Genomic DNA, 15,114 nt, shown 5'->3' with positions numbered 1-15,114 from the left:
TGATAGCTAGGCCACCTGCTCATTATGAGCTTTAACCATTCACACACTGATCGGGAGCAATTTGGGGTTCAGTATCTTACACAAGGATACTTCGACACATAGACTGCTGAGGCCACGGATCAAACCGCCAACCTTCTAATATGTGGACATGTCAATATTTAGGACACAAATCTTTTTCTTAAAATACAGTTCTTCATTCACATTTAAAGATACATTTGGCAATTCAACACACATCCTTAGACTTTCTTCTTGTAATTGTACTTTTCGTTTATTTATTCATTGTTTATCATTATATTAGTGTAACCATTTCTTTTCTTTCTCAATTTATTTATGTATGTAAAAATGTAATGTATGTATTCATTTGTTTAATTCTTTGGAGAAATAACTCAAGTTTATGAACCACTAGAGTCTTTGTCAGTGAAAATTCAGGAAGCTGGTTCAGATGCACATAAATTTATTCTACCGAACTCAAAACATATGTAGGGAGACACCATTACACAGGCAACAGGTGCCTCAGAAAAAAAAAAACTGAGAGGACTTCACTCTTCATCATGTCCTTTCTGAAACAAAAGAAAGAATATGCAATATAAATAATGAGATGTATTTTCAACCCATATGTCACAATGGTAATGGTATACAGTATCCCCATATTATTTGCCTTTTAGACCCCTCAGAGGAGTTTTCTAAATGTAGCCAATGACCTCTTACAAGACAAGCGCCTCATTGTTATACAGTATATGTGTTATACACTGCTAGGTAACATTTCTGTCTGTGTAGGGACATAAGAAAGAATAGGAGGACTTCCTAATTTTTTAATGTATGCACAGTATGTGTATACTGACCTTTGAGCCCACATCACGGCTCTTGGCACGTAGCTTGTTGACCTGAGACTCAGCAATGTCAGCTCTCTCTTCTGCTTCATCAAGCTCATGTTGAAGCTTACGGAACTTGGTCAGATTAGTGTTGGCCTGTTCCTCCTGTGCAACAGAAACACCGTATATGTTATACATTATGTCTGATTAGATGATGCATAGCTTCTCTGGTTCAATCAAAGTTTTGCATTTGAATTTCACAGTACTTACGGCCTCCTCAGCACTCTTCTTATAGGATTTGACCTTTAGCTGCAACTTGTCCACCAAATCTTGAAGACGGACTAGATTTTTACGGTCCTCTTCTGTCTGAGTTGTGCAAAAACAACATCAAATGAAAATGCATATGTATTTTGAAACTGAATATGATTTCCTGACCTTTGACACTGGTGAAAGGTTATCTGGGGAAATCTGATTACTTGAGCTTATCAAGATGACCATTGTAAAAACACAGCATGTTTGGTCAAATTTTTAATGTAATAGTTACCTGATAGGTCAGCTCCTTGATACGTCTTTCATACTTTCGTACTCCTTTTACAGCATCACTTGCCTTTTTTTGTTCACTTTCTACCTCATTTTCAAGTTCCCTGACCTGCAGGATGAAGGATGCAAAAAGTCAGTCAATACTTCTGTACTTCACATAGAGCAGCTTTTTATGTTTAAATGCCAAAGATCCAGCTGAAACTCACCCTGGCCTCAAGCTTCTGCACCTGCTTTTTGCCTCCCTTCATGGCGATCTGTTCAGCTTCATCCAGACGGTGCTGCAGATCTTTGATGGTTTGCTCCATGTTCTTCTTCATACGCTCCAGGTGAGCACTGGTGTCCTGCTCTTTCTTCAGCTCCTCTGCCATCATGGCAGCATCAGTAATGGCCTTCTTGGCCTTTTCCTCTGCGTTTCTGCACTCCTGCACTGCCTCCTCCACTTCAGTCTGAAGCTGGGATGTATCAGCCTCCAGCTTCTTCTTTTGGTTTATCAGGCTGGTGTTCTAGTTTTACATAAATAGAGTAGAATGTGAATTTGGAAACAGTGAATGTAAACCAAACATGCTAGAATGTATTGATAATGTATCTCACCTGTGAGTGCAGCAGCTGCACCCTCTCACTAACATCCAGCAGCTCTTGCTCAGCAAGTTTGCGACCTCTCTCAGTTTGCTCCAGACCAGCTCTGAGCTCCTCCACTTCAGCCTGAAGCAGGTTGTTACGTCTCTCAACAATGGCAATGTTCTCCTTCAAATCATCATTGGCTCGCAGAGAGTCATCAAGCTGGAGCTGAGCATCCTGTAGGAGTGCCATATTTAAGTGAGGACAATAAAATGGGAACATAATGTGTACAGGGTGTCCTTTTTGAAATAAAATACATACCTTTAGATGCGAATGAACAGCCTTCAGTTGTTTCTGGGCCTCAGCTGCCTGCCTGTTGGCCTGGCTAAGCTGGATCTCCATCTCATTGAGGTCTCCCTCCATCTTCTTCTTCAGACGGAGGGCCTCATTCCTGCTGCGAGTCTCAGCCTCAAGAGAGCTCTGAAGAGTATCCACAGTTCGCTGTTGGTTTCTCTTTGCTTGCTCCATCTCTTCATCTTTCTCGGCCAGCTTGCGCTCAATATCAGCCTTAACCTGGTTGAATTCAAGCTGAACTCTGAGAATCTTCCCTTCTTCATGCTCCAGTGAGGCCTGTAAGAAAAATATATCAAATATTTGACTCGTTATTGCCAATGGCCAAAAAATGTCAGAGTTCGTGACGTCCAGCATCAGCACTTTCATCATACCTCTGCTTCCTCCAGGGCTGTTTGTATCTCAGACTTCTCTTGTTCCAGCTGTTTTCGAATCTTTTCAAGCTCATGAATACTCTTTCCACTCTCTCCAATTTGCTCAGTGAGGTCAGATATTTCCTCTGAGAAACAAAGTCCAACATTGTAAGTGGCTTAGTCATTGGAGCAAACTCTGCAGTAGAGGTGTAAGCTGATGTTACTCTTACCCTGCAGATTCTTATTCTCCCTCTTCATGGACTCCAGATGTTCCAGAGATTCTTCATAGGAATTCTTCAGTTTGAAGAGCTCAGTGCTCAGAGACCTGGCTTCCTTCTGAGAGCTCTCCAGCTCAGTCTGAGACTCCTCATACTTCTGTTTCCATTCTGCCAAAATCTGAGAGACAGTTCACGTTTTAGATAAAGGATTTGAAATGTGTCTGCTTGAAGGTCGTTATATTTTAATTTTTCATCTGAAAGAGCAGAATTGCCATACAGTATGTATTGTAAATTCAACCTTGTCAAAGTTTCTTTGCTTCTTGTCCAGAGCAGCAGCAGCAGCATTAGACCTCTCCACATCCACCATGAGATCTTCAATCTCATTCTGCAGCCTGTGTTTGGTCTTCTCCAGAGAGGAACATTTAGCGTTCACAGCTTCAACAGCTTCCTCAGCCTCCTGCAGACGCTGAGCCAACTTCTTTCTGGATTATGATTGAAAAAGTTATAAATTCTTTGCATTTAAACTTTTAAAGTAGGGTTGTTTGAGTGAAAATTTATTTTACTCACTTGGCCTCCTCCAGTTCCTCGGTTCTCTGGATGGCATCAGTTTCGTACTTAGTTCTCCACTGAGCCACCTCAGAGTTGGCCTTGGACATGCTGCGCTGCAGTTCAGCCTTCGCCTCCTGCTCCTCCTCATACTGCTCCCTGAGCAGGTCACAGTCATGGCGAGAAGACTGCACTGCATGGGCTAATGCATTCTTGGCCTGAAATGAAAGCATATCTTAATGCCTCTCATGTACCAACATTTAATCTACACAAAATGAAGTCTCATTGCTGTTTGTCTGCTACCTTGACTTCCTCCTCCAGTTGTCTTTTAAGGTCTTCAATTTGTTGAGTGTTGGATTGTTTTCCTCTGGTGAGTTGAGACACAAGGGAATCCTTTTCCTCAAGCTGCCTTGCAAGTTCACCTAATTTGAAGAACAGAGTGAGTACTTCAAAATAACCCAAACAAAACACTGTGTTCAAATCAAATGCATACCATTCTCAGTTTGAAGCTTTGCTCTCTGCATGTTGAAGTCATTGATGGTACGCTGTCCCTCTTCTGACTTTGTTTTATATTCATTCATCTGGTCTTCCAGAGACCTGCTCATTTTCTCCAAATTATTCTGAAAACAAAAAGCAGTTAAACACTTTCAGATAAACTACTTCAAAATGAGTGACGTCTTAAACTAGCCAAGTAAGATACCAATCAAGCAATGAGGAGAAAACATAGTACAAAGTATTTTACTTTTGACTTCACAATATGTTCCATATTGGAGATGACATCATCCAGCTCCAGTCTGAGCTCACTCTTCTCCTTCTCCAGTTTCTGCTTGACTCTCTGCAGGTTGTCAATCTGCTCTCCCAGGTCAGCTACACTGTCAGCTTGTTTCTTCCTGAGTGTGGCAGTGGTGGCTTCATGCTGCAGAGTGGACTCTTCAAGGTCTCTGCGGAGTTTCTGGAATTCAGCCTCCCTCTTCTTGTTCATCTCAATCTGGGCAGCCGTTGCTCCACCAGCCTCCTCCAGCCTCTCACTGATCTCCTCCATCTCTCTGGAAAGGTCTGCTCTCTGCTTCTCCACCTTGGCTCGGGCAGCTCGCTCTGCTTCAAGCTCTTCCTCCAGCTCCTCAATGCGGGCCTAGACCAAAGTCAAAGTGAATTTTTGCATTGAATGGCTGTGAAGAAGTAGCCAAATGTCACATCCCGGCACAAGCCAATTGACTTTCTTCATCTTATTTAATATTACCTGCAACTCCTTCAATTTTTTCTGGAGCTGGGCACTCATTGCTTGTTCATCCTCTATTTTGCCATTGAGTTGGCTGATTTCAAAATCTTTCCTGTGAATTAAAAAAACAAAGAAAGTAAAACATACTGGGTGACACAGAATTTAAAATCTATTTGAGTTTTTAAAAGTGCACTTTTAATATTACTTTTTCATCCTCTCTTCAAGTTGCTGCTTGTCATTTTCCAGGTCCATGATACTCTCTTGAGATAATTTTAGGTCCCCCTCAAGCTTCCGCTTTGCTCTCTCAAGGTCCATACGCACTTTCTTCTCTTGCTCAAGGGATCCTTCAAGCTGTGGACAGAAATATTATAAAATCTTCTTTTCACTTATTTATTATTTGTTATATACAAATCCTGCTGATCTTGTAAATTCTTACATCGTCCACTTGCTGCTCCAGCTTAGCTTTGGCCTTGGTCAGAGTGTTGACTTTGTCTTCTTCACTCTGCAGATCATCCAGTGTTTGCTGATGAGCTTCCTGTAGGGCTTTCTTTTCCTTGGTCAGCTTGGCGATCATTTCTTCCAAAGCCGCCATCTCTTCAGTCAGGTTCTTAACCTGTGGGCAGTGGACATTTTTATGACGGACTTCAACACCATTGTTAATTGGGACACACAGAGTAATTTCGCAGTAATTCTTGTTTGTGGCACCTTGTTCTCAGTGGCATGCTTTTCTTTCTCCACTTTGGCCAGAGTTAACTCTAAGTCATCGATGTCTTTCTTCAGCTCAGAACACTCATCCTCCAGCTTCCTCTTCTTCGCAGTAAGCTCAGCATTCATCTCCTCCTCGTCCTCCAGTCTTTCCGTCAGCTCTTTTAGCTTTGCCTCCAACTGAATCTTGCTCTTGATCAACCCCTCACATCTTTCTTCAGCATCACAGAGATTGTCTTGCTCCTGTTATTAAAAACATAAAGCATGCCATAAAGCATAAGCAGTCCTGGTTTGATGTTGATATTAATTGTAATTCAGTCAGAGACAGTGTTTGAACATACAGATTGAACTTGAAGCTGCAGGTCATTTTTCTCTTGGAGAAGAGTGACCATTTTTTCTTCAAGTTCCTTCCTGCGGGCTTCAGATTTTGCGTAAGCCTCTTTGAGTTTTGCAAACTCTTCTTTCATGTTGGCCATCTCCTTCTCAGTCTCTGCCGACTTCAGCAGAGGTTTAATCTTGAAATACATCTTCATCCAGGGCCAATTCTTGACCCCCATGAAGGCACGGATGTTCCACTGGATCACAAGTAGTGCATCCCTGTGGATAATGATTGATAAAAGTATTGAGGAGTGCAATACAAGCGCTTATTTCCTTTACACTTTAAATAATGACATTCTGTATCATGACCCCATTATCTGAATATGCTGTGCTTGTTTTTTAGAGCAAATGAATCTTTATCTTCTGCTTATGCGTAAGGGATTGGGATTGATTACTGCATGTACCTTCGTTCAACAATCTTCTGGAATTCAATTCTTGCCAGAACACCTCGTGACCTTGCCTGGATTCTGGTGATAATTAGAGCTAAACGGTCATCTCGCATCTCCTCCAGCAGACCAAGTAACCCAGCTTTGAAGAACACCTGGTTTTCACATGCAGATGAGATCATCAGTGGCATTCACAAGACACCCACATTGAAGGCGAGTGTGAGTGTGTATGTTGAAGATGATCTCTCATCTGCAGCTTGTTACAGATACGTTTCTTTGTGTCATCACAAAGATGGTGTTATTGTGAATGAAAGTAGATTTAGCTGAACAAAGTGATATCCAATTTTTGTCCATGGTTAAGAATTGTAGTCAATGGAAAACCATAATAACCTAAAATCCAGTTTCACTCTGCACAGTTCCTCACTACACTGAGGCAGAAATATATATGCTTTATACTATATATGCTAGAATGTAGTTCACCATTCACTTACCTTAGTGTGCCCCAGTTTGTATTGGTTGTGGTCAATATCCAGAGAACCCAACAGTTTCTCAGACGCCTTCTTGTTATCAATGAATTGTCCCTCAGGGATAGCACTTGGATTCAAAATGCGGTATCTTCATAATGAAGATGAAAGATCATTTTAGTTTTCAGTTTTTTCAGTATTTCAAGTTTAATGAAATATCATTCCCAAAATATGCCCAACTCAATAACTATCACTAAAAATATAGTAGAATGTATTGTTGGGTGACAAAGGAAAACAGTTGAACACCTGTTAGAGTTTTGGGCCAACATGTTAGACAGTGCTCTTCATCACATCATCAAAATGCTTAAAGAGGGAATATCTTAGTAGAATGGTGTGAAGACTTGAAGAATCTATGACAGTTCACCGTGAAGCTGCTCTGGTTGTCCACCTTCAAAAAGATGTGATGTTTTTTTCTTTAATTTGTCACCCATCTGTATATCTGACAGATACCTCTGTTTGAAATCTCCGTAGAGGATCCTGTTGGGGAAGCCCTTTCTGCAGATCCTGATGCCTTCCAGCACACCGTTACAGCGCAGCTGGTGCATCACCAGAGGATTCTCCATGGCCCCAGGAGTCTTGGTCTCATTGGGGATGATGCAGCGTACAAAGTGAGGGTGAGTAGACCTCAAGTTGGTCATCAGCTTGTTCAGGTTCTCCTGTTGCACCACAGAGGACAGAATTGATTTCCTGTTGCCATTGCCATGACAGCACCATTATGAATATAAACAATATAATCCCATATGGTAAAGGATTCCGAGGACACTGTCTTTAATCTGAGAAAAAACTCTTAATCAGCTAATGTTTCACAAACTGAATTAGAATGATCTTACCCTGTGTAAGGCTGATACCGTTTGGAAGGATGAACCTTTCTTCTTGCTCCCACCACCTTTGCCCTTCCCACTAGTCTCTTGAACTAAATATGATATATATATATCATTAGACTTTCAAAAGCAAAAGTATACAGAAGATATGTTGTTAGAGGTTTAAATAGTGCAAGTGACATGACAAGCAAATGAAGAAAAATATACATTTTTCACTTATATTAAAAGCTTCTCCATTCCACAGTTCTACCTTTTTACAACTCTTCCACAGGACACATTGATAATCCTTTTTAGATGCTAGTTCCTTTATAAATACAAACCTGAATCTGCTCCAGCATAATTTGCAAAGAGCAAAGCTAACAGCTTGAGAGTAGACTTCTGGTACAGTCCTACAACAGTCTCATTCAGAGGATCCTTGTTCTTCACCAGCCAGTTGTTGATATTATAATCAACAGTTCCAGCATAGTGCATCAGGGCAAAATGGGCCTCTGGTTTTCCTTTGACAACTCTGGGCTTCTGGAAGTTGTTTGATTTCCCCAGATGGTTGTCATAGAGCTTAGCTTTAAAGGTGGCATCAGAGGCTTTGGGAAACATGCACTCCTCTTCAAGGATGGACATGATACCCAAGGGCTGTAAAAATCATTACAGTATAAAGGTAAATGTCATGGCAGTTCCTAAAAGTGGAATTAACAATGCAGTTACATACTTAAATGCCACTGTCCTGATCGAGTAGTTTATGATACTTCATAACTCACCTTTTCAATCAGGTCAATACAGGCCTGCAAGTCCATGCCAAAATCAATGAAAGTCCATTCAATGCCCTCTTTCTTGTACTCTTCCTGCTCCAGCACAAACATGTGGTGGTTGAAAAACTGTTGCAGTTTTTCATTTGTGAAGTTGATGCACAGCTGCTCAAAGGTGTTGAACTGCAATTAAATAGTCCACAGTACAACCAGGCTTGATGATTTCTCCTTTCACCAACAAATACTTCATGTACATTATATGTTCTTTTAAAACTCACGTCAAAGATCTCAAATCCAGCAATGTCCAGTACACCAATGAAATACTGGCGGGGCTGCTTGGTGTCCAGGGATTGGTTGATTCTCACCACCATCCACAGAAACATCTTTTCATACACTGCCTTAGACAGTGCACCAACAGCATAGTACACCTTGGGAAGAAAATGATTAGAAATATTTTTAAAACTGAACTTTTTATTTGATCAAACTATTTTCAGAGGGTTCCCTACAACTCATTACCTGAGCGACATTTTGTCCCTTGGTGACCCACTCATTTCCTACTTTGACTCTTGGGTGACAGAGACCTTTGATGAGGTCAGCAGAGTTCAGACCCATCAGATAAGCTACTTTGTCAGCATCTGTTGAGACATTTTTGTGGTAATTCATCAAGGTCATCACAACCTTTCAATGTGCTCATCATTCTTTTATAATTGATTTTTGTAGCACAGTTGTCCGTAGTTTCTTTTCCAAATCCTCTCTTACCCTCAGTGCCATCGGCCTCTGCCTGCTCCTCTCGCTGTTTCTGCTTAAACTTCATGTTGCCATGATGCATGATGGCACCGGTCAGCTTGTAAATGCCATTCTTCTCCTCTTGAATGAAGCCCAGCACATCAAAGGCATCCTGAAAAAGATAATGCATGATCAAAATCATTACTGGCATTGTAAAAGTTGATTTCTAAATTCATTTTTGACTGGGATTTGAAGATTCAGCTCACATCAGTGGCCATCAGTTCTTCAGAATCATTGATAGACTGTACTGTTGTCTCTCCTTGGGAGATGAAGGCGTAGTCATAGGGGTTGTTGGTGATAAGCAACATTTCTAAGGAGGGAATGAAAAAATGTGTTATGAAATATCTCACTGTGTTCAAATACAGCAGTAATTCTCACTGTTGATGGTTCTTGAGATTTACGGTATTTTTATCAGATATATACCCAGAAGTTCAGGCTTTGCCTGAGATAGGATCTGGTAGAAAATATGGTAGTCCCTCTCAGCTTTGAGCTGGTAGGTTACACGAGACTTCTCCAAAAGGTCTGTTTTGAGAGTAATTGAGAAATCAATTGTTATTGTGCTATATCGATACATTTACAGGTGATATCTTCATATTTGTCACATAAACCATGCTACTTACAAGTTTCAATATCAGCAGATGCCAGCTTTCCTCGGTTGTCAAAATGAATGCGGATAAATTTACCCTAAGCGAATGAAAGCCATTCATTATAGTCCATTTAATTCACTCAATTTAGAAATTACCATTTGCAGTCCCACACTCACAAATCTGGAGGAGTTGTCATTCCTAATGGTCTTGGCATTCCCAAAGGCCTCCAGAGCAGGGTTAGCCTGAATGATCTGATCCTCCAGGGTACCCTGATTTTGTTAAATAAAGACATAACCTCAGGTTCAGCTCCAAGTATATAAAATTCCAAAGTGTGTTTCACCTTTTAGAAATGATCATTAAGTGTAGTTGTGCTTTATAAATGATACTTTGCAAAATATTCTGAAATATATTTTGTAACACAGACCTTCTTCTCAGCAGCTTGATCTTTCTTCCCACCTGGTACAGCTGCGATGCTGGCAAAGTACTGAATGACACGCTTAGTGTTGACAGTCTTTCCAGCACCGGATTCTCCACTGAGTGGAACAGAGACAGAAAGTTTTAGGCCAGTATCTGTGACCAATAACTGGAGAGGTTTTTGTTGGCTGTGTGACTTACGTGATAAGGATTGACTGGTTTTCTCTGTCTGTCAGTATAAGAGATTTTTCACATCATCAGTCAAAAAATGTAATGACGTGAAAATTGAATATTCAAACAAGATGAAAGCGTAAATAGATTATTCACCTGACAGCATGTACTGATAGGCATTGTCAGAGATGGAGAAGATATGAGGAGGCGCTTCACTTCTCTTCTTTCCTCTATAGGCAACAACCACTTCTTGGTTGTAGACTGGCAGCCACTTGTAGGGGTTGACAGTCACACAGAACAGCCCAGAGTACGTCTGCCATATTGAGGGATAGAAGACAGTGGCTTCAGATGCTGAGCTGTCCCATGAATGGAGGAAATGTACCAATTTAGCAGTTGTCTTACGTAAATCATCCACGCTGCGTAACGTTCTTTGAGGTTAAACAGCACAGCAGGCTCATGGAGGAAGGTGAACATTGCCATGTCCTCAATTTTATCAAACTTTGGTGGATTTTGAGGGTGTATGTCACACTCCTTCACTGTGACAGTCTACAAAAGAAAATGACACATTTTACAGTCACACTGACCAAAATCTGACCAAATGCAGCTGTAGAAATCTGTAATCGCATGCAGAATCTAAAATGTATCTACCTTTCCAAATTCAGTGTCAGCAGTGACTTTGTCACCATCACGACTTGTAATGGAAGCCTTGACATACTCAACCTCGGGGTCAGGAACGAAGCACTCTTTTTTCATGTCGAAGGGACGCGTTTGGGCTTCCAGACGCTCCTTATCTGACTTTCTCAGATAAGAAGCAGCAGCCCCAAACTCTTTCATGGCAGCATCACCCATGTTTAAACCTGTTACAGATTTACCAAACAGAACTTTGGTCACATCCTTTCATGCACTACAGTACATTAGCCATCAGGACACCACATATGCCATATGACAAGGTAGATAATACTATGACAGTATTTTCTCTGCAATCTGTGTCTTTAGTATGCAGATACCGTTAACCTTTTAAGGATGTACATAAAACTGTAGATAAAAAAGCATAATTTTACTTTTACTTCCTGACTTAAGTTTTTTGTGTTATAGTCATGATTAAAGACTTTTTGGATTGAATCAAAAGTGGTTTTTACCAAGGGTGGGTTTGGAGTCCAAAGGAGACTAGGGTCAGTCGGGGTCTATGCTCTTCAAACCCAGCAACAAAGCAAAACATTATTTCGTTACAAGGAACATGATATACTTGTGAAGTATGTCACTAAAACTGTACCCCAAAAACATGTTATAGCAAAGTCAAGACATGTGTCACATTTCTGTTCCATAGTATTGATATAAATGTCTTGCTTACCTTTGACTCTCAACCTTTAATCAAGTGCAGTGTTGAGCCCTGTAGCTGACAGCAGCCCTCCCTCCATTAATAAAGGCTGTTTATCCACCAAATATGGGATGAAGTTTTGGAGAAAGGTTGCACATTAAAAAAAGCGTTCTCATAATTGGGCAGAATGTACTGCTGCTATTTGTTGCTTTCACCTTGTGACAAACAAGGCGAGGGCGATGCATGGTACAAAGAAAGGGGAGGGCAAGAGGTGGGGAGTAGGGACAAGCTTGATATCCAGTGACTCATTTTATTCATTTAAACTTGTCATTTTATATATTTTTTCTTACCAGCTACTGAGTTGATTCAATTAGATCTGTTGAATGTGATTTCATAGTTTCAAAATTCAGCTTTGTTTATTGTTTTTTGGTTACTTTTACCAAAATAAATTGGTATTTTAACATTTTAGAGGGCATTTAAATGTTGAATTTAAATTAGGTACTGTACCTTTTTAACCCCTGCCTTATGTTGATGTCTTATGGATGTAATGGCCTAATGCCAAATAATATCAGCCTATTATGACCTTACAGTATATTTTGATATGGGTGAGACGATCCTTCGTTTATAATCTTCCTTAATTATCTAGCAGCTGCAGTTTTTTAATAACCACAACTGAAAAGATGGAAAAATTCAAACATGGAGGGAGTTCAAACTACTGTATCCATTTAAATTCACATTTATATTGAAAAAAAAAGTGAAAGCAAAACTGAGAAGCAGCAGGGTTGCCTTTCTTTTCCATGATTCATCACTAGTCAATTCAGCGTCTCTTCTAAATCCTAAACAGAGGGAGGATAGACAAGCAAGATTAAAGACTTAATAAGACTAATTCGTTCTTCAAACATTGTGCTTTCAGATTCCTAATCAAAAAGATAAAGTTCAGTTAAGGTCAGTCATGTGAAGGGTGGTGAATGCATTTCAACAGCCTCTGCTGAGACAATAAAGTGTTGCAGCTGTTGCTGAGTGAGAGCTAAGGTCAGGGACTTTAAATTATCACTCACCACTGTTCTGCCCAGCAAGGTCTACACCCTTTGTCTCATGGTGTTGTCATTGCATTGTTCCCTTTCCTTTGGCCTTGAGGACAAAGATAACCCTGTGAAATTCTTGCCTGGATTTTTTCTCTCTGATTGAGAAGGGCAGCCTTCGAGGGCAGTGATATAGCTGAAGTGCAGAGTCTCTGATGTCCTGACAGATGAGGAGTAACAGGTGCATACCCAGAAACCTCCCTTTATTCTAGAGCACAAGTTTTATCAACTTCTTTCATTGAATTCATTTTCTTTTTTTTTTGTTTTGCCCTTTCGCAAATTAAGCCATAAATTGTATGCAAGTTTTGTTTGCTCCTGTAAAATGTGAATGATGAATGCTGGGGCAGTTTTCCAATGGACCTTGCAAGAGTTGATCAGAATTTGTTTTCACATTGTCACACGTGTGAAAACACATTTTCACATTGTTGGACTCATTTTCATTTTCATTCTCAGCTGTCTAAATCCCTGTGGAAATCTTCATCTATTTTGTGTCCCCTTCCTGGCTTCTGGCACCTTCTCACTGTATGGCCGCAGAGTTGTCACCAGACTCCTCTAAGGGAAGGCCAATTGTTGGTGTCTAAAGTCTTTGATGGAAAGAACAACTGGTGTCACCTTGATATGCTATTGTTGGTGGTGTCTGCTAATTCTAAACATCACAGTTGTACATGTTAAGCAGCTGACACAGAGAAGTCGGTGGCTCAAAGGTAATGATGTAAAACGTTTGTTTAGTCTTTAGGGGTCAGCAGGAAGGAAAACAAAGCTTACCCAGTTTTGTTAGTGCTAGAATGTGGATGACAAAGAACAACACTATGCAATGTATTTGTTATTTTATAATATCTCTGCAAATATCTAAAACCCTTGAAGGACAGGCCATGTGAGATCAAGGTGAGCATGCAGTGCCAGACAAGTGTCGAGCGGATGTCCACCCCTCACTTGGCTCCCTCTGCCAGTGCAAGAACCGCAGCATCAGTCCCTCCTGCTGCTGCTGAAGGATGAGGTACGGTCAGACTGTCAACTAGATTCATCTTGAAGGTATGTTTATTGTGAACAATGGTGATTAAATTTAGCTTGTCAAGAAATACCATACCCATTGTAATTTCAGCTTTTTATTCCTTTATATTGTATTTTTAATTTACTAATTCTGTTTTTTCACTAATTTCTGTATTTCACTATATAAAACAGTTTAGAATGATTGCATGCACTTGCCTAAGCAACAGTCAACATTCTGATATGATTGAATTTCTAATATTATTGAAATTGGTATTATTATAACATTATAACATCAAATAATTCTAATTGTGTCACTTCAAAACCTCTCCTAAACTTCATCACTGTTAACTGTTACATTACAGAACACACAGGGAGTGATATGATCCGTTGCTTGTAGTTAGATGCTTAAAATGAATTTTTACACATTTTCAGTTTTTGCTGCTTCAGGTTACCATCTGGTCAGAGTAGATTCATGAATATTACATATGTTTAAAACATACTAGGATATCTACTACATCTGCATCTAAAGAGCTGCCAGTTTTAGAACCTTTAAAACTGAGATAAGCACTTTTGTATTTGTCCTTTGTTTTAAGCAAGTATTTTTAGAAAGAAGTGTCAGTGTCAACAACTTCATTTGCATTGGAAACAGGTAAAACAATTATACTGGTAATATCACTGACAGATTTCTTTCACATTCTGTAAAAAAAAAAAAAAAAAAAAAAAAGGAGGATTTTAGGATTATACTATTCATTAAGATAATATATTTTGTTCAGTTTGTGTTCCTACTACACCTGCAGGCCTGCTCATGTTGCACATACTAACATTGCAGAATAATGGGAAGGACCTTTGCTGAAAATGTTCATTTGGATTCTATGGTTCTCACAGTGGGGACCAGGTAAAGTCATCTAACTGCTAACATTATAACTGTCAGGGAATCCGTTTCCTCAAGGAGAAGGAACGTCTGAAGAAAAGTCTGAAATAGCATTTTGACTGTCATGAGCTAATTTCCACCAACAGCATTTATTTTCTCTGTTATTTCTGCTATTTACAGATGTTTTTTTTTTTATTGATGTGTTTAGGAAGGGACATATACTACCTGATATACAATTTTCAAAAAAAAAAAAAAGCTCCTACCTAGACAGCTGTCTAGGTAGGAACAACAATACTTGCAATATACTGCAAGTAATGACACTATTAATATTCACGGGTGTCTTGACAGGAAAAAAATCCTATGTCAGATTGTCAGAAACATTCTTGCAACAATAGAGAGTAAGAGAACAGTTCAGAATGTCAGCACAAGGTGGCAGGAGTGACTGACCTAACGTGAGGAACATCTCTCCATCTGTGACCCACAGATTGCCAAGTGTATGTATGTGTGCGTGCCCAATGGATTACTGATCTGTTTACACTGTCACACTCTGGGGACTTGCCTTGCTAGTGGGGACAAAACGCAGGTCCCCATAATGTAAATGAGAACATTTTAGGGTGAAGACCTGGATTAAGGTTAGAGTAAGGGTTAGGGTTAGGCGAGTAGTTGTTATCGTTATGGTTAGGGTGGGTAAGCCTCCAGGAAATTAATCTAAGTCTATGTACATGTCCTCAAAATTGATGA

General features: G+C 40.0%; 1 protein-coding gene across 1 annotated transcript; it reads right to left on the bottom strand.

The window, feature by feature from the left end:
• Positions 1–539: 539 nt before the first annotated feature.
• On the bottom strand, positions 540–11,513 carry LOC143329101 (myosin-7-like). The gene is made up of 39 exons (XM_076744817.1): positions 11,464–11,513; positions 11,252–11,303; positions 10,761–10,969; positions 10,515–10,658; positions 10,269–10,425; positions 10,143–10,170; positions 9,952–10,060; positions 9,704–9,796; positions 9,561–9,624; positions 9,364–9,462; positions 9,147–9,250; positions 8,914–9,052; positions 8,671–8,789; positions 8,433–8,582; positions 8,167–8,337; positions 7,728–8,041; positions 7,421–7,490; positions 7,041–7,246; positions 6,558–6,681; positions 6,085–6,221; positions 5,644–5,899; positions 5,303–5,545; positions 5,034–5,210; positions 4,803–4,948; positions 4,619–4,709; positions 4,121–4,510; positions 3,872–3,998; positions 3,682–3,800; positions 3,400–3,596; positions 3,131–3,314; positions 2,845–3,010; positions 2,636–2,760; positions 2,232–2,540; positions 1,944–2,147; positions 1,559–1,855; positions 1,357–1,461; positions 1,083–1,178; positions 843–977; positions 540–560 (listed from the first exon to the last, which is right to left on the bottom strand). Exons 3-39 carry the CDS (start codon positions 10,959–10,961, stop codon positions 540–542), a joined length of 5,817 nt encoding a protein of 1,938 aa, XP_076600932.1. The 5' UTR covers positions 10,962–10,969; positions 11,252–11,303; positions 11,464–11,513.
• Between the last annotated feature and the right edge of the window lie 3,601 nt (positions 11,514–15,114).

The sequence above is a fragment of the Chaetodon auriga genome, chromosome 12 (assembly GCF_051107435.1).
Source record: "Chaetodon auriga isolate fChaAug3 chromosome 12, fChaAug3.hap1, whole genome shotgun sequence".
Classification (NCBI taxonomy): Eukaryota; Metazoa; Chordata; class Actinopteri; order Chaetodontiformes; family Chaetodontidae; genus Chaetodon; species Chaetodon auriga.
This window is presented reverse-complemented; position numbering and strand designations above follow the sequence as displayed.